Source organism: Anguilla anguilla, chromosome 4 (assembly GCF_013347855.1).
Source record: "Anguilla anguilla isolate fAngAng1 chromosome 4, fAngAng1.pri, whole genome shotgun sequence".
NCBI lineage: Eukaryota > Metazoa > Chordata > Actinopteri > Anguilliformes > Anguillidae > Anguilla > Anguilla anguilla.
Genome location: NC_049204.1, coordinates 46,245,563 through 46,267,407, shown reverse-complemented (window position 1 = coordinate 46,267,407; position 21,845 = coordinate 46,245,563). Strand labels below are relative to the sequence as shown.

Genomic DNA, 21,845 nt, shown 5'->3' with positions numbered 1-21,845 from the left:
GCTGCCAAGCCCCTCCGCCCAGCAACTCGGTATACAGGGAGAATATATAAATCAGTATGATAAATGTAATCAAAAACAAAATAAACGTCTGCAACACACACAGTCATTTATAATAAAAACATTTTAAAGCTTCCCCCAAATTTATTGAGGCTGTTACAACTACACAAACTAAATGAAACCAGCTGAGCATACTGTGTGGCTGTAGCCTCCCTTGCCTGTTTTTATATGAAGCTCAAGGGAGTTCCTCCACACATCCCTCACTGTCTTACGTATCAAGCCACTTTTATGCATACACAGTGGTACAGGAAAGCCAGTTATATAATAGGGAAATAATTCATTTATTACATAAATGAACTCACATAACAGGGTCAGCATCTAATAAGAACATACTGATCCTTTTGTGTGAATATGACATCGAGTGTATTCTTATGTTTGTAATTTTGACACATTGACACTGATCTAGCTCTGTGGAGAATGTCATTGAGGAGTGTACTGGATATTGAGAGGCCAGGGCACATGGTGAGATTATTTAAATTAGACATTTTAAATCTTTCTGGGGGTTTTCTGTTCAGAACAGACCTGAACAGTGACATGATGACTGGTGCTCTGTCAGATATGAATGAACAACATGCTCTGTACAATGTGCACTGTCAGCGTTCAGCAATACCAGCATCCGCGCTACCATCCCTGACATCAGGTTACTTCCTTCCTGTTTGACTGAAAAGCAGCTGCAGCAAAAACCACCCATGTTCTTTTCAGTTGTCCCGTACCCAGACATGCACACACACAAAAACAACAGGAAATAATGAACAGACAGACAGTCACAGAGGTACAGAGGCACAGACAGTACAGCGACTCAATGGTCAGATTATCAAATAACCTCTACCCAGCTTCACGTAATGAAGTCCTACATAACCATAAGCGCTGCATAGCAACCTGTGTCACTACAAACACGCGCACGCAAATTAAATTCAGATTAACTGCTTTACTGGAGTGGCCAGACAGGTGATGACGGTGTTCTGGGGGCGACTGATAGACTGCATCAAAAAGACAAGTGAAACATTCAGCTGAACAGAGGGGTGTGCGTGGTGACACAGCGCACTGTGGAGGAGCCGAAGCTACTGGCGGGAGGGGAAATTAGCGCGTCTGTCTTTCCCGCCGAATCGCTGTCCACATCATCGCCGGCAAAGCCGCCGTCGAACGCCTCGGAGGTATTAAAAAACCCATTTGGCAGAAACGGCGTCTCCCTTGCCGAGCGGCGCGGCAGTGTGCCGGAGAAGCCGGGGGGCGCTGGCCGGGAGGGACCCGGAGGCGGGGCACGACGCGGCGGACTGAGGAAGATGCACGAGCGCTCTCTCTCATCCGCCAAGGGGACAGGATTAATGCGCTGTTTCTGAGAGGAGATGGACTGGAACCTTAATGTAAATATTAACCTATTTCAGTGTGCTGGGGGGGGGGGCAGGAGACCCCTGCACTAGCACAGCCGCCACACACACACACACACACACACACACACACACACACACAGAGACACACCACAGCCGCTATTACCTGCTGTACACCTACAGTTCGTAACTTCATACACCTGTATTACGTTATAGGCATTTGGCAGACGGTCTTATCCCTTTCATATCTCAGTGATGCATTATGTGTTATATGTTCCAAATTATTATAAGCAAAGTTCATTCTCTAACCGCTTAGTCCAGGTCAGGGTGGAAAATGGGCAAGCAGAGCAACCCAGACATCCCTCTCCCCAGCGACTTCCGCCAACTCATCCCGGTGGATCCCAAGGCAATATAATCCCTCCATTGCGTCCTAGGTCTACCCCTGGGTCTCCTCCCCGGTGGCTGAGATCGGAACTCCTCCAGAGGGAGGCATCCAGGAGGCATCCTTATCAGATGCCCGAACCACCTCAACTGATCCTTTCAGTGTGGAGGAGCAGTGGTTCTACTTTGAGGTCCTGCTGGGTAGCTGAGCTCCTCACCCAATCAAGGAGGGTAAGCCCTGCCACCATACGGAGAAACCCCATTTCGGCCACTTGTATTTGCAATCTCACTCTTTCGGTCACTACCCATAGCTTGTGACCATAGGTGAGAGTAGGGACGAAGATCGACTCGTAAATCAAGAGCTTCCTTCTTCACCACCACTGTCCAGTACAGTGCCCGCACTACTGTGGCCTCTGCACCAAGACGGCCATCGATCTCCGAATCCCTTTTCCCCTCACTCGTGAATGAGACCCCAAGAATGAACTTCTCTACCTGGGGCAGTTGCTCCTCTCTTGCTTGAAGGGGGCGAACCACGTCACGTCACCCGACCACGTCACACTCAGCTGCAAACCGCTCTAGTGCACATCGAAGGTCACAGTATGATGAGGCCAAGAGAACGATGTCATCTGCAAACAGCAGAGATGTTCCCAAACTGGACACCCTCCATACCTCAGCTGTGCCTCGAGATCCTGTCCATGAATACCACGAACAGAAGGGGAGACAAAGCGCACCCTTGACGGAGTCCAACACCCACTTTGAACAAGCTTGACTTAATACCGAGAATGCAAACACAGCTTTCGCTCCGGGTGAACAGGGACCGAGTGGCACGCAAAAGCAACCCTGTCACCCCACACTCCCGCAGCACCTCCCACAAGATACCCCGGGGCACACGGTCATATGCCTTCTCCAAATCCACAAACCACATGTAGACTGGATAGGCAACCTCCCAATGCCCCCTCAAATATCTGAGAGAGGCCTGTTGTTCAGCGGCCTGGACGAAACTTGCATTGTTCCTCCTGAATCTGAGGGTCATCAATCGGCCAAAGCCTCCTTTCCAGCACCTTGGCATAGACTTTCCCAGGGAGGCTGAGGAGGGTGATTCCCCGACAATTGGAACACACCCTCTGGTCCCCCTTCTTAAAAATGGCGACCACCACCCTGATCTGCCGCTACAAATTTTCATGAAAATGTCAATCATAAGAAAAGAGATACCTTTCATATAATTTTACAATTCATATAATGAAAGTGTTTGCAGTAACGTGTCCCCTGGTCCAGGTTGCTGACTGCTCCAGCGCTGATCTTGACCAGGGGTTTCTCAGGACCACACATAACCAGCTTTAGTATCACCCCGGCAGGACTCCCATCAACACGGTGTGCCTCGCTTCACCACATACTAGCGCCCCCTCTGGCTCATTAAGCCAGTTGTACAAGGCGTGTGGGTTTTCTATCCACACAGGTGGACTACAAAATAAGGAGGTCAACCTGATAAAAAATTAAGATGGACAAATACAGAACGTGGCTAATCACGCACACAGAGAGAACCACACTTTTGTGCAGCAGGAGAGGGTCTTAATGGCCTGGCCTAGTCACTGTGTCATCGCTCTCCATCTGCGGTGTTCACAGCCGCAAACTTGCTATGTGGCGAGCTGTCCATCGATGCCTGAAGTCAATCTGGGAGATCGAGAGTCACAGCCCCTCGCCAAGGCTGAGAGACCATCCTGATCCGTCTCCGTGGCGACGTTCTCACGGCCAGTTCCGCTCAATCAAAGGCCAGGTTGCGGCGAGCCCAGTTCTCACTCAATCAATGGCGCTGCGTAGGCAGGTGGCCATCAATCACTACAAACGCTGCTCCGTAGCAACAGCTCTCCCGCCCAGACAAACCCGTGTGTGAGCCTCCCATTGGCTGGCCCGCTGTATTCAACAATTAATGCGTGGGTCTGTCCGTGTGCTTTGGCGCCGTGCTGCGACTCGCGGTCTCAGAGACTGTGGTCAGTAATTGATAAACTGGATTTGGCTGTCGGGGGTTGCCAGGTGGTTAATTGCTGGCTGTGAACAGTGCAAATGCTGAGCCGCTATGCTAGCTTAGCCTTGACACTTCAGTCTCTAACAGTCTTTTCAATATCTCTGTTTCACTGAGGCACTCATCTCTCAGCCTATTTGTTACAGCGTTCACCTTTTTTTCTACCAGGCTCGGCTTTTATTTTACTAGCTTAAATCCCCTCATCGCCTGTCCTCATCACTGGATCTCTCAGAAAAAATGAAGGCAGTAATAAGAATGCTGCAGTGCCTTTTGCAGAAGTCACAGTGACTGAGACATGTCGAGGTCAGCCACAAATGCCCAGAACGATGCTTCAAACATGCCATTGGTATTCCAAATCTGCATACTGAAAATGAAAAACACGTAGGCAGAAATAGTGATGTCTTTCTTACGTGCTCAGTTTGCATTTAACATTAATTAAGAACCCAGTTATATTAAATCCAGATAATGAAGCCCAAGGGTAAAATGCACAATCCTTTATGTTCCGCATTAAAGCCTCTTCACTTGGCAGAGAAGCAAGAGAAACTGCACAAGAACAGGTCTGTTATTACAAGGGGAATGTAAGAGGCACAATTATTTATTGGCCGGAGAGGTGAGGATTGGGACCTTTAATATCCCTGAAGCCACACTCCCTGTACCCACCCCCCCACCCCCCCCCCCCCCCACCCCCCGCCCGACAGAGACACATACGGCGCTGTCAGGGAGGATAAGGCTGCTGAAGCACAGAGAGCGCATTTCTCAGGAGAGAGCGCTGAATCACGCCGCACCGCTGCCTGTCAACCACCACGGGCGTTTCAGGAGGATTTCTGTCAATCCCAACACAACGGGGAAAAAAACATCGGCCTTGACAACAACAACAACGACTACACCGGCAACGCGGCACCGGCGGCATTCAAATCAGCTTCTCTCCACAGACCCGCCAGCCTCACGGAGCGTTCCTGAGGTTCTGAAACCGACGCGTCAACCGTGCCATGTGACCCACGGAGGCAATACTGAAACAATTAAGGGAGAGGAGTCTTCAAGGCCTGCATTTATTTGTACCGTATTCTGAAGAAAAAGAAACTGGGCAACGCCCTTGTCAATTTGTGTTTGTGAAGAAAAGTGTAAGATCTGCATTTAATTTTCAGTTCTGGGATTTTCAATCGATAGACATCGCCCGAATGTCAATTGTCCCTCACCAGAGCGATTTCCTGGAATGACCCGTAATGTATTTTCCTATATGGAACCATTACTGAAGTCCTGATAGCCCTGGGTCTCTTTATGCGTGACTGTACTTTACGCATGCTACACACATAGCCTCCATCAGCATGCAGCCTATCCGGTTGATAAATAAAGGGCTGTGCATAATCGATTTCAGGCCCGGGTGAGCCACAGATCATTAAAACTAAGGAAAAGGGCCATTAGAGCCGACCAATTACAGACACGAATTTTACGCGACTTATCTGTTTAACATCACAGCCTGTCTGCCAACAGCGGAACAGATGGGTACCGAACCACCTATCTGTCTGCGAATGGGGGCTTGCAATAACGGCCGGGCACGGTCCGTCTGCCCCCCTCCAAAACCCCCCCACCCCCGCCACCCCCCCGCGACGGAACGCCGTCGGAGCAGAAACGAAGGTCACAGCGAGCCCTCCGCGCCGGCTCCACGTCGGCTCCACGTCGGGCCACGTCCGAACCGTCGAGGCCGGCCGCTCGTCCAGATGGCGGTTTTTTTTTTTTTTCATGCTCCCTGGGCGCGCGGAACAGAGCCCGCCTGGCGGAACACGACCACGTCCGATTTACAGCCCGACACCCCGCCGACGGGGACACGGCTCGCTGTTCGAGAGGCGCGTGTCCTCGCCACGTTCCAATCAGAGCGGGCCTGCCGGGCGTCAGAGGCACTGACGAAATACGCCAAATTACAGTAAGACAAGGCGCCTTTGGGGAAGACCGGACGTCTGCCGAACATGCCGTCGTGGCGCGGAAACCCAAAAGAGGGAAAGGAGACTTGGGCCATTCGTCAAGCTGGCTCACCTCCGGACTGCAGCAGGAACTGAACTGAGCTGGATGCAAGACGGTCACTCTAATACCTCTCTCTGCACCCCTCCCCACCGCCAGATCTTCACTCAGGTGATAAGAAATAACCAAAGCAACATTATTCTTTTGTTCTTTTCTGGATGTAATGGCACAGCAGTGAGAATTTGTTGGCCAACCAGACCCAGTGAACAGTTTTGTAAAGAAGACAGTGAAATACCGTCCAGGTGTTAAGGTGAAAATCTAACAACACTTGTTGGAAAAGTTAAAAGTTTCCAAACCGGCTAGAACGTAGCCAGGTGATATCTGGGTAAAACCTGAGCTATACTGAGGTTAACCTAGTCTGTTTATGTCAAACAGTCTCTCAGCCTATATTACCACCTGTATAGATGTATAAATTGCTCACAATTGCTCACTGCGGAAGGAGAAGGAGGACGTGGGTTGGAGTCAAGTGGAGACCACCACTGCTGCCCCCTTCAGAAATGCACATGAGCAAACTGCTGTATGAATGTATGCAACACAAACGCACAAAGGGAGTCTGCTAGGCAAACAGGTCTTAAGTTACTCATAAATAATAAAATGTATTTACTAATTAATTTGCAATTTCATACAATATCACCACAAATACTGTTGCACACATTACAGCCACAATTTAGAAATATAAAGGCACAGGAAGATGAGCAGATGACATGTTTTTAGGTCACATCCTGCTCTTTCGCTGTCTGAGAGGGAAACACTGCAACACGCCCATCAGCGGCAATCACCCATCAGAGAGGATCCCAGCAGAGGAACTGCAGCACGGCACAGGCTGACAGAGATGTGTTAGATTGAGCAGGGGAGGCACACTTTCACGCAGCTGTAGGTCCAGTCAGTTTTTACAGTGCTTGCTGTGTGATGAATGGCACTGTACTACAGCAGAGCGCTGCTTCCTGACAGTAAACACCCACTGACAGCAGTCCCTGTGACTGCCATCACAGTGCACACAATAAGCCTGACACCTGTGAGTGTATCAGACAGATATCACTACACAATAAGCCTGACACATGTGAGTGTATCAGACCGATATCACTACACAATAAGCCTGACACCTGTGAGTGTATCAGACAGCTATCACTACACAATAAGTCTGACACCTGTGAGTGTATCAGACAGATATCACTACACAATAGGTCTGACACCTGTGAGTGTATCCGACAGATATCACTACACAATAAGCCTGACACCTGTGAGTGTATCAGACAGATATCACTACACAATAAGTCTGACACCTGTGAGTGTATCAGACAGATATCACTACACAATAAGTCTGACACCTGTGAGTGTATCAGACAGATATCACTACACGATAAGCCTGACACCTGTGAGTGTATCAGACAGATATCACTACACAATAAGCCTGACACCCAGCTCTATGAGTGTAACAGACAGCCATCCGTCTACATTAAGTCTCATAACTGTATCTGTGCCAAGCCTCTTAGTGATAGACAGCCATCACTGTAAGCCTGACATTCATCCCTGTGTGACAAAAAGCCGTTTCAGTGGCACCAACAGCTATCACCGGGAGCCTCACACCCATCCATTTGTGACACAGAGCTATCAGTGGAAAGCTATTACTGTGCCTGTGACAGAAAGCCATCTGTTTGCATGTGACTGGCTGCGTTTGAAGTGCACCATTATGACGCACAAATATGTACACATACATGTGCCTGAACAAAGGCATAGCACATATACACATGGCTACAATTTGGGAGGCGACACAATCACTGGGTAGAAGCAGCTGGCAATCATTCAATTATCCAATTATCCAATTAACATTCACAACCAAATGTATTGCTTATAATTAGGCAGAGGGTCAGGTTAGAGAAAGAACATTAGAGGCCCAGAAACAATGTATGTCCACAATGGAAAATAATTCAATGTTACAGCAGCACCAAGAAGATTTTTTTTCTTTTCATCTTTCAAAGACTGGTTGAGTGAACAAAGATGATGCTAAGGCAAAATAAGGACATAGTCCTACCCAAACCAATTAAACAGTAGAAACTGCGTAAATCACGGAAGTGATTAAATGTACCTATCTTGCAACTTCTTCTGTTCTGTTCATTGTTTAAACTGACATGTTTTCAGAGAGCAAACAGCTCTGAGCAATGTTAGATCATTTTATTCAAATTTGAAATCTAAGACTTTCAAATTATATTGCAAATTTCCAGATATGCTGACTTGAAGCCTCTTAAATGCCTGATGTTACGCTCTACCTTAGAGTGTGTGATATTGAATCAAAAAATCATATGAATTCTACTGTTCTATATTTAAAGTTATGTTGACAGTATAGATGTTTTTAGGATTTACAGGACTTTACTGTCTGTAGCTACGGCTAAACCTTTCCCTTCCCAAAGGTGGTTTAAACTCACATCTCTCGTCTCATAAAATGACTCTTTTAGCCCTAAATCATTTCTTCTTTGAAAACAGGGATAAATCGCTTTAGTCCAGGCTTTGAAGATAGCCCTTAGCTTGTGCTAAAGCTCACCATGCATTAACTATACAGAATTCCAATAATCCTGAAAATTCAAAATTCAAAAAAAACTCTGAACTTTACGTTTTCATCCGTTTTTTTTATTCAACTTCATAATGCTTTTTAAAAAACTTTCAAAAGCCATTGATTGTGCAGTGGCGGGTAATTCATGATAAGCTGAACAGGCTTGGTTTTGATTTCGCCCCATTATCCACACAGAGGGAGGAAGGACTGTGGATGAGAAGATGTTCCAGCAGAAAGGATTGAGTCGCAGTCAGAGCCAGCGAGCCAGTGGTCGATACTGACACTTTAAAGCACTTTAATAAAAATGAAATGCTGAACCACGGCCCATCAGGCACTCAGGCACCGCACATTAACTCCTCAAACATTTAAACCACATCGCAGAGACCTCCAGCCACAGCATCCAGCAGCACCCAAATGCAGCAGGCCTTTTCCCAGGCTCCCTGTCACTCTCGTCTGCAGCCACTGCCCTGCAGTCTAGCGTCTGTGACCTGTGACCTCATTCTTTTACTACACTGCCAAAGGGACTGTAGTGCAGGCTGATATAGAACTATAACCATTTCATTTCTTGTGCTCTTTTTCAGAGCAGTTCATATCTTCAAATCACAAGTGCCATGAGTTACATACTGTAATCCAGTTTGGTTTTGAAACTGGACACTCAGAAACACTTCACTTTGAAGTGAAAATGAACCGCATTACCAGCTAAACGTATCTTTCAAGCAAATCAATTAGGATGCGTTTCCATGGAGATATCCCTCTGCCATTCAGCAAGACACTTCCTTTTTCAGGATATGCACATGCGTAAGCGGCAGCAGGAAAATGAAGCATCTGAAATCCTAAAAAATAATTATCTTTTTTCTCTCACACCCCTGTATATTCTGCATTTTTTCTCTCACACCCCTGTATATTCTGCATTTTTTCTCTCACACCACTGTATATTCTGCATAACTCTAATTAAGTCAGATTAATTAAAAAAACCTGAGAAATAATCGTATCGGCTAAAAAATTAAATGAAACTCCCTTTCATTTTATATGAAACTCACTGTAGATGAGAACAGAAGCTATAAAATTCCTACGGTTCGGTGGAAAATACAACCAGATGGAATTTCTTGAGTGCATTAGCACTATTTAGCAAAGGAGGTTGACTTCAGGCCGTTTTCTAGTACAGCAAGAGGCAGATCCATTAAAGACAGGGGAAGGCCCAAAGAAAATCAGCGTGAATACAAAAATCCTCGTAAAGTCGACGGTGATCCGCAGTGAGACTGCGCTTTCAGACAGACTGTGGAACGGGGAGCCAGCTGTCCGGTTCGCTTGCGCGTATTTAATTGACCGTGATTCTCCAGCAGGAAAATGCGTCAGCACTGCACGTGTGCGGTCGCATTTCTGCACGGGTGCTGCGGCCGCAGTGGAGAGGGACGCCAGCCAAACAGTCTCCTCGGGCCAGCGACGCAACCTGCCCACAGCTGGCCTGGTTAACCGCCGATGTAAGAACGCAGCAGGTGCCGCTCGCTTGTTCAGCCGGGCCATTGATTGGTCCCGCGAAGACCATCTGCCGCCAGCCTGTTAGCCGCGAAGATGGCAAACATTGTACAAACAGCAAATGCAGATAAATCGGGGATGGGCCTCCTGCGGAATGCCATTAACCCCCGAAACGGCATGGACAGACGACCCAGGGAGGGGGCAGAACTGCCCCTTATACACTGCCATCACCATGTGCTCAGCGGAATGGCTCAGCTACTGCCCAAAAGACCACACAGGTGCAAAAAATGTCCAAGAGTTAACACAGAAAGCAACTGCAGAGATACAGTAAAACTCCTTTTACAGTGTGCCTCTAACTGCCTATGTCACAGGTCATATGGCTTTTATATTACATTATACATTATATTAAAAATATATGTGATTTTATTACGTGTGTCTGTGAGTGAGTGTTGTAGCAGAAACAGTAGCAGGTGATACTTAGCAGGTGTTTAGACCACCTTCTACTGTAGAAACACAGAAAAATTGGAACGTGTGTACTCCAGAATTAGTGCAGTAAGGAACTTTAACGTGATCAGACATGGACAACATAAGAAACAGGGCATTTAACAAGAGACAGCCTCAGAAGTATTACCAGAAGAGTCATGTGACAGGCATCAATCAATGTTACTGCCTAATCCCTTAGGTCACATGACACGAGTACCCCAACACTCAAACCAGGAAATCACAATTGAACAGATCAGATTAACAGCAGGAAAAGGCTCTTGAAAAGACTAAAAGATTTATGTATGTGTATTGAAAAGATAATACATGCTTTGCCACATTATAATTCTCTCAATCATTGTTGCTGGTGACAAGCTTAGGATATTAAAGATATGACAAAATAAAGCCACTAAGACATAATGAATGAACAAAGGCAGCTATACAAGCATACAAAGCAAAGAGAAGCAACTCAATGATACAATGACACATGTATTTTAATATAGTGATGTTCCAGTCAGAACATGGGAAAATGTTATTCACTAATGAATACAAGCTACAAAAAATACAATGCAAAAAATGCAGTCAAAGATTAAATGCATAACCTTTGGTATTTTGTAAAGTAAATATGAAGATCTCAAGCCAATTGAATGAAATACAGAGAGAGAATTCCTCCAGGAAAAGAATAGCATACAAAAAACTATATCTTTTGTGCCATGGAATGATAACAAGCATGAGAAATAAGCCAGGTCTTTTTCAAAGCTGTGAAATTTGTGTGACACAAGTGGATATTTTTGCATTTAGTTCAATCATCAAAATATGCATTTTGTTAAATCACCGATACAGACTGCAGAAAAGTAACCGAGAAGGCTGCCGTCATTTCTGCCACTGCTGTCGCTCTCTGATGCCGCTTTTTGATTGGCGGGGACCCAGACAGGTGTGGCCGCCAAAAACCCCAAGCCCCTGACCCAACCCCCAGCGGTCAGGCCCCATTGGTTGCATGATTGATGGCCTGCCAGTCTGTCAGTCGGCGAGAGAGATTAGTGAACGCCACGCTTCGCTTCGAACACCTCCTCACCCGTTACTAATCACCGCAGATTGCATCCAGACCTCTCAATGCCCACACAAACTAGACCGTAACCCCGCCCACCCATACCCAACATCATACATCCTGGCCGCCTGTTCCCAGGGGGCATTCTGCCACCAAGGTAGACACACAGTCAGCTCGACTCCCCTTACGTACTGCAGGCATCAACCTCTGCAGCAAGGCACCTCCGTGTTTAAATATACACCACATTTCCATTCTCACCCCCCCCCCCCAACATTTCCTACTCCACCCCCGCCCCGTCTCTACATCCCAGTTCCCAGTCATAGACCAGGAAACAGGTTGAGGAATTAATCTTCCATACGCGGAGCGAAGCAGGGAAAAATCTGATCCTCTCTCAGCAGTTATTTTCCATTTGCACTTAGCTCTGAGCTCTGAGACAGGCTACATGGCTGCTATAGCATCTAATGGTCCCTCTTTCCACTCTGACTAAGAAAGAAAGAATAAAAAAAACACTATGTATAGTTCATGCATGGCCTCATTTTCATCTTTAGCTGAATGTAAAGAGCCATTCAGCCATGAATGTACAGACACAATATATGACGATGTGGCGCAATGGAGCTAACCATTCCATCCTACAGGGGACTGCAGAGATACAAAGTCCCTGGCACCTTGCTATAGACAAAACAAATGTATACGTCCATCAGTGAGAGAGCATATTTCCCCTGAAAAGCGCTTCTATATTTTGGGTAGACATAGGCAATTTCATGTCTTCCTTGGCACAGACACAAAGTGCTGTTAGAACATTATACATTTTATTAAACCGCACCTAACACGACAGCAGTTTTCCACATCCAAAATGGTGGCTTTAGGCACATCCAAAATGGTGGCTTTAGGCACTTTTCCACTAGAGACTGAAACCGTGATGACCTCACTGTTCATGGCAGGGCAACCATTTACCCTTTAACATTTTTCATGTGTGTGAGAGGGGTTTAAAAAGACATAGCCAGCTGTGTGCCCCATCAAAAACATGGTGTCAGGGTGCTGAAGGCGGGGGGGGGGGGGGGGATGCAGGATTCTGGGTAATCAGAACTGACGTCTGTGAAATCACAGCTCAGTCCAAGGCCCGCAGGATGAGCCTAGCTCTTCTTCTCCTGGACTCAACCATGCCAAGCTGGGAAAGACAAACATGCTAATGCGCTCTGAGTGAGAAACGTCTCGAGGGCATCGTGAGCCCGGAGATGACTGCCCAAATCTCTCGATGCCCAGGGTTTCAAAGGCTTAAACGCTTGACTGTGTTGCGTGATTTGGAACCTGTGCTCAATGCATCAGGTCTGAGTACAAAGCTACCGCATTTTGAATTCAAGTGATGTCTGACGCATTGGAAAAAGCTCTTCAGCGCTGCCAATATCATACAACAGAGTTTTAAAACTCACTGCCATTCAGGAAGCATTTCCAAATGTATTTATAGACATGGTTCTGAAATCACAATGCGATTTGATGCATTTGGTCCTTAATTGCTCGGCTAACGAGATAGCCTTAGCATACACAATTAGAGTTCGGGTCAGGAACTGGATAACTGTATAACTCTGGAAGCCGGCACCATTTGGTCTGACACAAACATCATCTGAGAAAATATCTTATTCTAGAGCGCTACAATATGGAGAATACATTAGCCTGGGCCAAAAAGACAGATTAGGCCTCAGTCTTAGAGGAAGCAAACCAGACAAAGAAACTTCCACTTCCAACAAAAGACACGCATCATCTGCATCATAACCGACATGAACTAGCAGCTCTTATCTGCTACGGGACAAAGCAGGTCCTTCACCAACGCGTTTTCTTATTTCACAGCGCGCGGCGCGACAACGTCACGCGCATTCATGGGAAGCTGGAAGCCCTGCTGCGAGGCACACAAGGCGTCTCAAAGGCAGGAAATGACTGCGCGGGCGAATCCGCGCACAGAGGGGCTCCTGAATGGGCCCGCGCGCTGGAGGAGCGCGAGGATTCGGGTTTCATAATTAGTCGCGTACGGCTACGTTTCGCTCTTTGTTTTATGTGAGACTGGGTTTCCTGCTCTTTGCGTCAGTCAATCACTTTGAAAACTGATTTCATTAAACTGAAGGCTCTGCCTGCACTCAATGTAAGCTCCTTTTCCAGAGCCTGGGAGCTGTGCTGCACATACTACTGGAGAGGCTATGGAAAAATCACTAAATTGTTTTTTTTCTGAAACCATTGGGATGGCAGGTATGCCATCCCGCCAAGTTACGCCTTGGCGGGGGCATGCCCCATACCTATACAGCACCGAGAGTTTGGCACTTTTCAGGGTTCCCCACAGAAATAACCACAACAGCGACAGACACTCAGCCCTTAAAAACATTAAATTCTGTACATTCTGACCCCATTTCAACAAACAGAATTCATAAACAACTTCACATGTCCACACAATAAAGCCCCAAACTAAGGGGATTTTGTGTTTTCTCCTTCTTCTTCTTCTCTTTCTTCTTCTCCTTCTTCTTCTTATTTTTCCTGCCGCCTATCCCACTAACAACATGTCTCCCCATTGGACATTTCACTGACACCAGCCAAATCTTCACCTACACGACCCAATCAAAAACGTGCATACACACGCAAAATACCCATACCTTTTTACTCTGAAACATTTCCAGTTTAAGCAGCTAGTCCGCCTGTGGCCTAGTGGACAAGGCTACAGTCTTGAGAACATGGGGTCGTAGATTCAAGCCCAGCTAGGAACGTGTTTCTTTAACCTGCTTCGACCCTCACTAATTATTGTCTACTACTTATCAATTATTGCTTTTGCACCATATATACCCGCCGTTCACCGTTCAGTTATTAACCGGCTACAATATTGCTAAGCCATATGCATTATCACTTACCGTATGTACGTTCAGTTATTCACCGGCTACAATATTGCTAAGCCATATGGAGCTCTTCTGTGCTTACTGGCCTGTGTTCTTCTTTAAAACCACCGGCAGGTTTGCTAATGATATTTCACGCATTGCATAGCTATGGCATGGTGCTGCACTAACGAAGTCACAGACTGGTAAACCTCCGGTTCAAAGCTTGAATCCCGACTCGCCCTCAGGCAGATCATTTCCTCTTTTACACTAACATTTTCTTACGCTTATATTTGCTTTACCTAAACTCACTCACGGCCATCCATATGCATTTCATGACGCAAATGTATTCCTTTTATTAAAAAGTTACACCAGTTCACCACTGTGCCATTTCTACTAACTACATTTCTTCACTTGGCTACCGTACAAAACCATCATATCAGCAAACGCCACGTTTCTACATTCATGTTACCTCGCCCTGTTCTCTATCTAGCCACATAGGCTACAAACAATTACTACGTATGTACGTTCTGCAACTCTGCATTAAAACAAAACATTTAAAATCATGATTCACTCATAAGTATAACTACTAGCACTGAACATGAGAAATACACATTAGTGCAATAGATTGCACACGTTCTTTAACCCTCCACTTCAACAACTAACGTCAAATACAGACTGTTATATATACCATTTGATAAGGAAACTAAGCTCGCTTATGGTCACTTCATTTACTTCGCACTATAGTCTGTGATCATGTCAACCTTCACCAACATGCCCATTCTGCTAAAAAAACATATTGTTTCAACTACGCAATTTCATCATTTCGCCTAATTTATCTCACACTTGTTATTTTCTCATAGGCAAAGCCTGCTGGGACATATGCGTCTGCTCCTATTCTCCACTATCAACTTTTCCGGTTCTACCTTAACAAAACAGCAAAGAGGATTCCTACCTGCAGATAAGCCTATCAAAATGCCTTGTAAACCTTACAAACACTAAAAGTGCATCTTCACGAAATAACAGACAACGGAGCAGGACAGAAGGGTACACAAGTTGCGACCTAGGCAGCTCTAATTCTACGGGCTTGCTGATTCTTTTGTCAATCAAGGCTCGTTGGATGCCCGTCAAATCCGTGAGTAGCCTACATAGCTACACTGGCCATATTTCACCTTTTCTGATGCGTTTACAATTACGCCACCGCACGATTTGTCACAGCCACTGTTTTACATATATAGCAAACCGAAACTGCTAAACGTACTCGCTCATCAGACTGTACAAATTCACACAGTGATAGCCATAATCCACAACCGTTTCTTACAGGGTCACTTCGCATTTCTCACTCTCGTAATAAAACACTTTGCAAAAAGAAATGATATCTCATAAAAAGCACGTTCGTTTTCAACGTACAAAAATGCCAAGTTACTCAAAAGTATTGATATCAAAATGACGCCAAGTTACGGTACTACAAACAATATAGGCTATCTTGCCTCACCGAAATTTCATAACATGTATTCCAAAGCAATGCTACCCAATATTTCCTAAATTCTTTCAAGTCACTTGGCCCTGTGTGTATACAAGCGTGCAGTGCATGGACAGGCCAAACATATGTGTGGATGGCTTTCTCACAGTCATGATTGATTGAATAGGCATCTGTATGTCCAATTTGTATTGGTATGTATGTATTTTGGTGGCCAGCCTTTCTGTTGCGTGAATGATTGTATGTTTCTTGGTATAAATGTCTGTTCGTAAATGTGAATGTAACATGCTGCGAGGGAAATGTCCCCATGGGGATAAAGAAGTTCTCTATGTATGTATGTACAATATGTATTTTACATGTAGCCTATTTATTGTACATTGCAAATATACAATCACTTGTACATTTAATCAAATTCAGTTCAGAAGCAAGTATAAGCATATGTTTTCTGGAGAAATATGCTTCCTGTAGTGACTGACCAGCAGTTTTCTACATGAATTTCAATGTGTTCCATGAGGCAATACGAAATATTTGACACTTTGATCTGACACAACGTTTGCATGACATTGTAATATGGTAAGATTACAAAACACAGGGCCAAGTGACTTGAAAGAATTGAGGAAATATTGGGTAGCATTGCTTTGGAATACATGTTATGAAATTTCGGTGAGGCAAGATAGCCTATATTGTTTGTAGTACCGTAACTTGGCGTCATTTTGATATCAATACTTTTGAGTAACTTGGCATTTTTGTACGTTGAAAACATGTTTTTTATGAGATGCAATACACTTAACAGGAATATGACTCAGAATGATCAGTCTATAGTATCTGGAATAACAGTGCCAGAATCTGCTGAAGGTTGATAACCACACCATTGTAAAGGGCTTGTGTATGGTTAAAAATGTTAATGGTTTGGTCAGTTTTTATATCCAAAAGACACTGCAGCCTGTGTGGGAGAGACAATATAAAATGAGCTTACCGTTGACACAGAACTCATACGGTGAACACAGCCCATTCTCCAACAGGCAGCCTGGAAGCAGAATAAAGAGAAAAACTGGTCAGGTTTACAGCACAAAATAATTAATCAACATAACAAAAGGTTACTGTACATCATATAAGGGAATACCAATGTATACCTGTTCTCTCTTTTTCAAATTTTTATCTTCTAATTATGTTTCAAGCAAGTGATATCAGTGATGGTACAAATACTTAGTTGTGCACTTCAATATCAGGTGGTTAGCTGGGATGTGAATGTAGTTCAATCATACAATGTAGTTGCAAAATATAACACTTTGTATCTTTAAGACATACTTCTCAATCCCTACTGGAGGTTTGCCGCCACAGGTTAGGCAAAATCACTGAATTTGACAACAAGGTTAATCGAAGAAAAATCTCCTTAAACATTCGACCACAATGTCATGTCATGCCATGTAGTTTTCAACATGAGCGCTAAGAGCACATCTATTTATATACTGCCAATTAGCCAGCTTCCTTTGTCTGCTTCAGTCTCATATTTCATGGCTGACAACCATGTTACACTATATAAATATTAATGCATAGGAAACTTGGTGCTCCAGACTGATTTATTAACAGACAGCACCAGGTTACAGTTGCAGGTCCGGATTGGTCATATTTCATACTTGTACTTTGCGGGAATTTGGACTGCACACCACTTTGATCAGTTCATGTAAATCACAGCATCTTTTAGTGATTTACAACAGGAGAGCAAAGGGGCAGGAGAACAGTGGCCTTGTAGCTGTAGTAAACTCCCTGCCTAGTCTGACTGTGAACTCTGTGCAGCGTGGCACTGCACAGCAACCACATAGCAACCACTGATTTTTGTTGCTTATTCGCAAGAGGGGAGTAAAGTGGTTTCATTGTTCAGTCACCTGCTTTGTTAATCCGTTCTAGTTATTCTTCGCTGGCAGGTGAAAATTTCAGGACACAAGGCAGAAAGGGCCCGACCATTTTGGATGAAACACAGAACAGCGTTAGAAGCAGCAGGCTATGGAGTACAACGCCAAACGCAATTTCTCAGGTGAGCCCCAGGCACCTCAATGTCGCCGTTTGACATCTCAGTGCCACGCGGACCTTTTCAGATGCAGCTCCGGAGGGATTATCAACGCAAGCTGTCAGGCTGTGTTTACACTCACTGAGATTTACGATGGGACACAAAAGTGTCCTTGTGACACTCCGGCCTGAGATAACAGGGCAGAAGGACAACCGGGCAGTAAAAGACAAAGCTTCTGCGGGACAGCGGAGTTAAGCAGGCTGAGGCTGCTGCCGAATTGGCTGAAGTCACAAGCTCTTTGACTCCACACTTTCTAAAGCGATGCTGCAGGGCAGCAAGGTGCACACTGCGATTATGTAAGGAAAAAACACAGCACTTTCCCCACGGAAAATACTGAAAATAATTATCCCCCCATTCTGACAGGCTTACAAACACCATCACTGGATTATTCTGGGTCTGAAAGCAAACTGGGGTTCAGGCAATAAGGTTATCGCTGTACATGCCAGAGAAATTTTTTTCTCCATTATAAATGAACTGCAATTACATGCACAGTATATACCTGGCTACAGATCAATTCAGACTCCAACTGTCACAAGGATTCACACAGGGAAGTCACACCAAGGCCTGATCTAACAAACAATAATTTCACCTCAAACTTTGGGTAAAAAATGTGACCAGCTGTAATAGAAACCAAAAATAAATAACATTAACATTAAAAAACATGAGTCATTCGACAACAAAGTATTCTAGACTGAATAGAGGATAGAACAGAAGCACTAAACACAAGAGAGCTCCATAGTAGTCCCCCCCGAACCCCCTTGAGGGTTAGAATGCTTGCAAATACATTTGCAGGCAGCATCACTATTGTCAAAATGTTGTGCTTTAGGAACACGACCTAATTAGCGCTTAGGAAAAAAAGGCTTGCGACATCAGCTGGCGAATCACCTGAAGGTTTTCCCTCATACTTGAAATCCATCTCGCCATTCGAGGGGATGAAGGCGTGCATTCTTAGATCAAAATGGAGCCCCGGTGTGCCGTATGTGGGAGTTGAGATTGAGAACAGTAGAACAATGAGAGCAGAGGGGAACGCGTGAAAAGTGATTCACTGCAATGAGGGGGGAGGGGGTATTATGAAGTTTTCAAATGCTCGGAATAAATCTTGCCTGCCGTTACCCAAAAGCAGAGGTGGGTGACGGGGGACCGCATCCGTTCCTGGTTTTCTCTGCTTAATTAGCCCTAACATTTACGCTGTCTGACATTTTAGCTGCATTTTTTGATAAGTGCATGATTGGCAGCCGAAAACTCTCTCGTGTTCCCGCATGAAACGTTTTGCTTCGATCTCATCTCCGTGTGAGCCAGTGTTGGTGTATATAGCCAATTAGCTCATTTAACCACAGTAACTGGTGGAAACAAAAACCTGCCCACACAACAGCACTCCAGGACCGGAGTTACCCAACTCAGCCCTAAAGCCTTCATCTCAGGTTCGATTATGAGACAAAGTACCCATGGAGATCACATTCACATCAAGTAACTACCAAATTATATCACTGCATTTACTCTTCAGTACATGCTGTGAGACATGATAAAAGCCAAAAAAATTCCATTATTCATGTCCAAAGCCCACACCCCAGTTTGAGTCCTAGGTTAAACTAAATTATTCTTCTGACATTATTTAGTCATTCATAAGAAAGAAAGAAAAAAAAAAGACTTCGAAGAAAAGGCACACGCTGGCTAGTTTAGTTAAAAAGTCACACTCCTTTTCATATTTGGACTTGAAACCAAAAGATTGCAGGTTTGATTGCCAGGTAGGACACAACCACCCTTGAGTAAGGTAATTAACCTGCACTGCTGCAGTATATATCCAGCTGTATAAATGGATCACATAAAAAACACATTTTCAATGTACAAAAATGGCAAGTTACTCACATGTACAAAGCACTGTCAAAGCATAATCAAAATTATGCCAAGTTACCGTACGACAAACAATATAGACTATATTGCCTCACAGAAATTAAAGAAGCTGTATTCCAAAGCAATGCTATGCAATGTTTCCTAAATTGTTTGTAAATAAAACATAAAAGCTTTTAGCTGACCACATACGCAGACACTCGCTCTCACTGGTCACTGGTCTCTCAGTCCTGTAAACAGTTCCACCAAAAGGTAAACACACTTCTCAGTGAGCTAAAAGGGAAGTAGACGTCAGAGCTACAAAGTTGTACTCTTTTAAACGTGCACACTTGTAAATATGTTCATTTTGTGTTTGTATCCAATGTTTTTATTGGCTAATGTACGTAAAATGACCAATGGGGAGACATATTCATTGTGGGCTAGGAGCATTTGTGGCAGGAAAAAGAAGAAGAAGGAGTAGAAAACGCAAAATCCCCTTAGTTTGGGGCTTTACTGTGTAGACGTGTGAAGTTGTTTATGAATTCCATCTGTTGAAATAGGGTCAGAATGTACAGAAATTCATGTTTTTAAGGGCTGAGAGTCTTGCGTTTGTTTCTGTGGGGAACCCTGAGAAGTACCAAACTCTCGGTGCTGTATAGGTATGGGGCATGCCTTGCCAAGGGGTAACTTGGCTGGATGGCATACCCTCCATCCCAATACTGTCAAAAAATATATTAAAAATGCAAAAAAGCTGTGTAAGTCGTCAATAGCAGGAGAAAAAATAAGCATTGCCCGGGCCTCTAAAGCCTACAGGATGGATTTGGATTTGATGGGTTTTAGTTTTAAAAAATATGAAGAAAGCCACTTTGCATTAGAGTGATATATCTCAGAAAGATGAAAAGCAAATGCAAAGTGGCTTTCTCCAGATTAATTTTGTTTAACTATAGCTGTGTAAATCACTCTGGATGAGAGCATCTGCTAAATGCCAGATTATCCATAATTGGACACATTAAATAATGTCAACACTCCAAAAATCCAAAAACGCATTTAATAAACAGGTGAAACAGCAATTTTGTGGAACAGTCGAGGCTGTGTCACATCTGGGAATCAGGTACAGTATCTTAATGGCAATCTCTTCTTTGTCGGGCAGGTGGGGTGATGCGGCATTACATCATCCTGTCCACAATGACATGTGTCCTCGCCCTGGGGATGAGGTCAGCAATGCCTTTAAGGCAGGACCGCAGCCAAAAACCTGCTTCTAAAAGCTGTATTAGAGCGTGTGTGTGTGTGTGTGTGTCTGTGAGTGTGTGAGTGTCTGTGTGTGTGTGTGGGTGTGTGAGTGTCTGTGTGTGTGTGGGTGTGAGTGCATGAGTGTGTGTGTGTGTGTGGGTGTGTCTGTGAGTGTGTGAGTGTCTGTGTGTGTGTGTGGGTGTGAGTGCATGAGTGTGTGTGTGTGTGTGTGTCTGTGAGTGTGTGAGTGCCTGTGTGTGTGTGTGGGTGTGAGTGCATGAGTGTGTGTGTGTCTGTGAGTGTGTGAGTGTCTGTGTGTGGGTGTGAGTGCATGAGTGTGTGTGTGTCTGTGAGTGTGTGAGTGTCTGTGTGTGTGTGTGGGTGTGAGTGCATGAGTGTCTGTGAGTGTGTGAGTGTCTGTGTGTGTGTGTGGGTGTGAGTGCATGAGTGTGTGTGTGTGTGTGTGTCTGTGAGTGTGTGAGTGTCTGTGTGTTTGTGTGGGTGTGAGTGCATGAGTGTGTGTGTGTGTGTGTGTGTGTGTGTGTCTGTGAGTGTCTGTGTGTGCTTGTGTGTGTATGGACGCATGTGGGAGTGTATGTGTGTCCGTGTGTGTATGGACACGTGGGAGTGTGTGTGTGTGTATGTGTATGTGTGTGTGTGTGTGTTTATGGACGCATGTGGAAGTGTGTGTGTCTGTATGGATGTTTTCACCAAGGGCATCTCACCTAACTGCCCCTAAATAAAGATGTCATATCATGTGTTGTTGTAGGTACTGCATAATAACACTGTCCCACTTTCCAGAAGTGGCACAAGAGGTTAACACTTATACCTCAGTAAAGTCTTTATTTGCAAACTTAAATTAAACTGGATAGCAATTAATATTATTTACCGCAAAAAAGTGGTGTTAATTACTGTTAACAAAAGCCCATGAAAGTGTAACAGTTCAAACACAGTATTAAGCATTTGGCTTTCGCAAGGAGCGACTGTGAAAAAAGCCAAAAATATAAATCCCCTTCAGACAGACATGTTATTTCAAC

At 44.8% G+C, this 21,845-nt stretch overlaps 1 protein-coding gene across 2 annotated transcripts in view; it reads right to left on the bottom strand.

The window, feature by feature from the left end:
* ptprn2 (protein tyrosine phosphatase receptor type N2) overlaps positions 1–21,845 on the bottom strand; it is a 220,835-nt gene that overhangs the window by 183,295 nt on the left and 15,695 nt on the right. For both annotated transcript variants that reach the window (XM_035415416.1, XM_035415414.1), the window contains exon 2: positions 16,660–16,710. In XM_035415416.1, the coding sequence (XP_035271307.1) occupies positions 16,660–16,710 (51 nt within the window). The remainder of the gene's footprint in view (positions 1–16,659; positions 16,711–21,845) is intronic.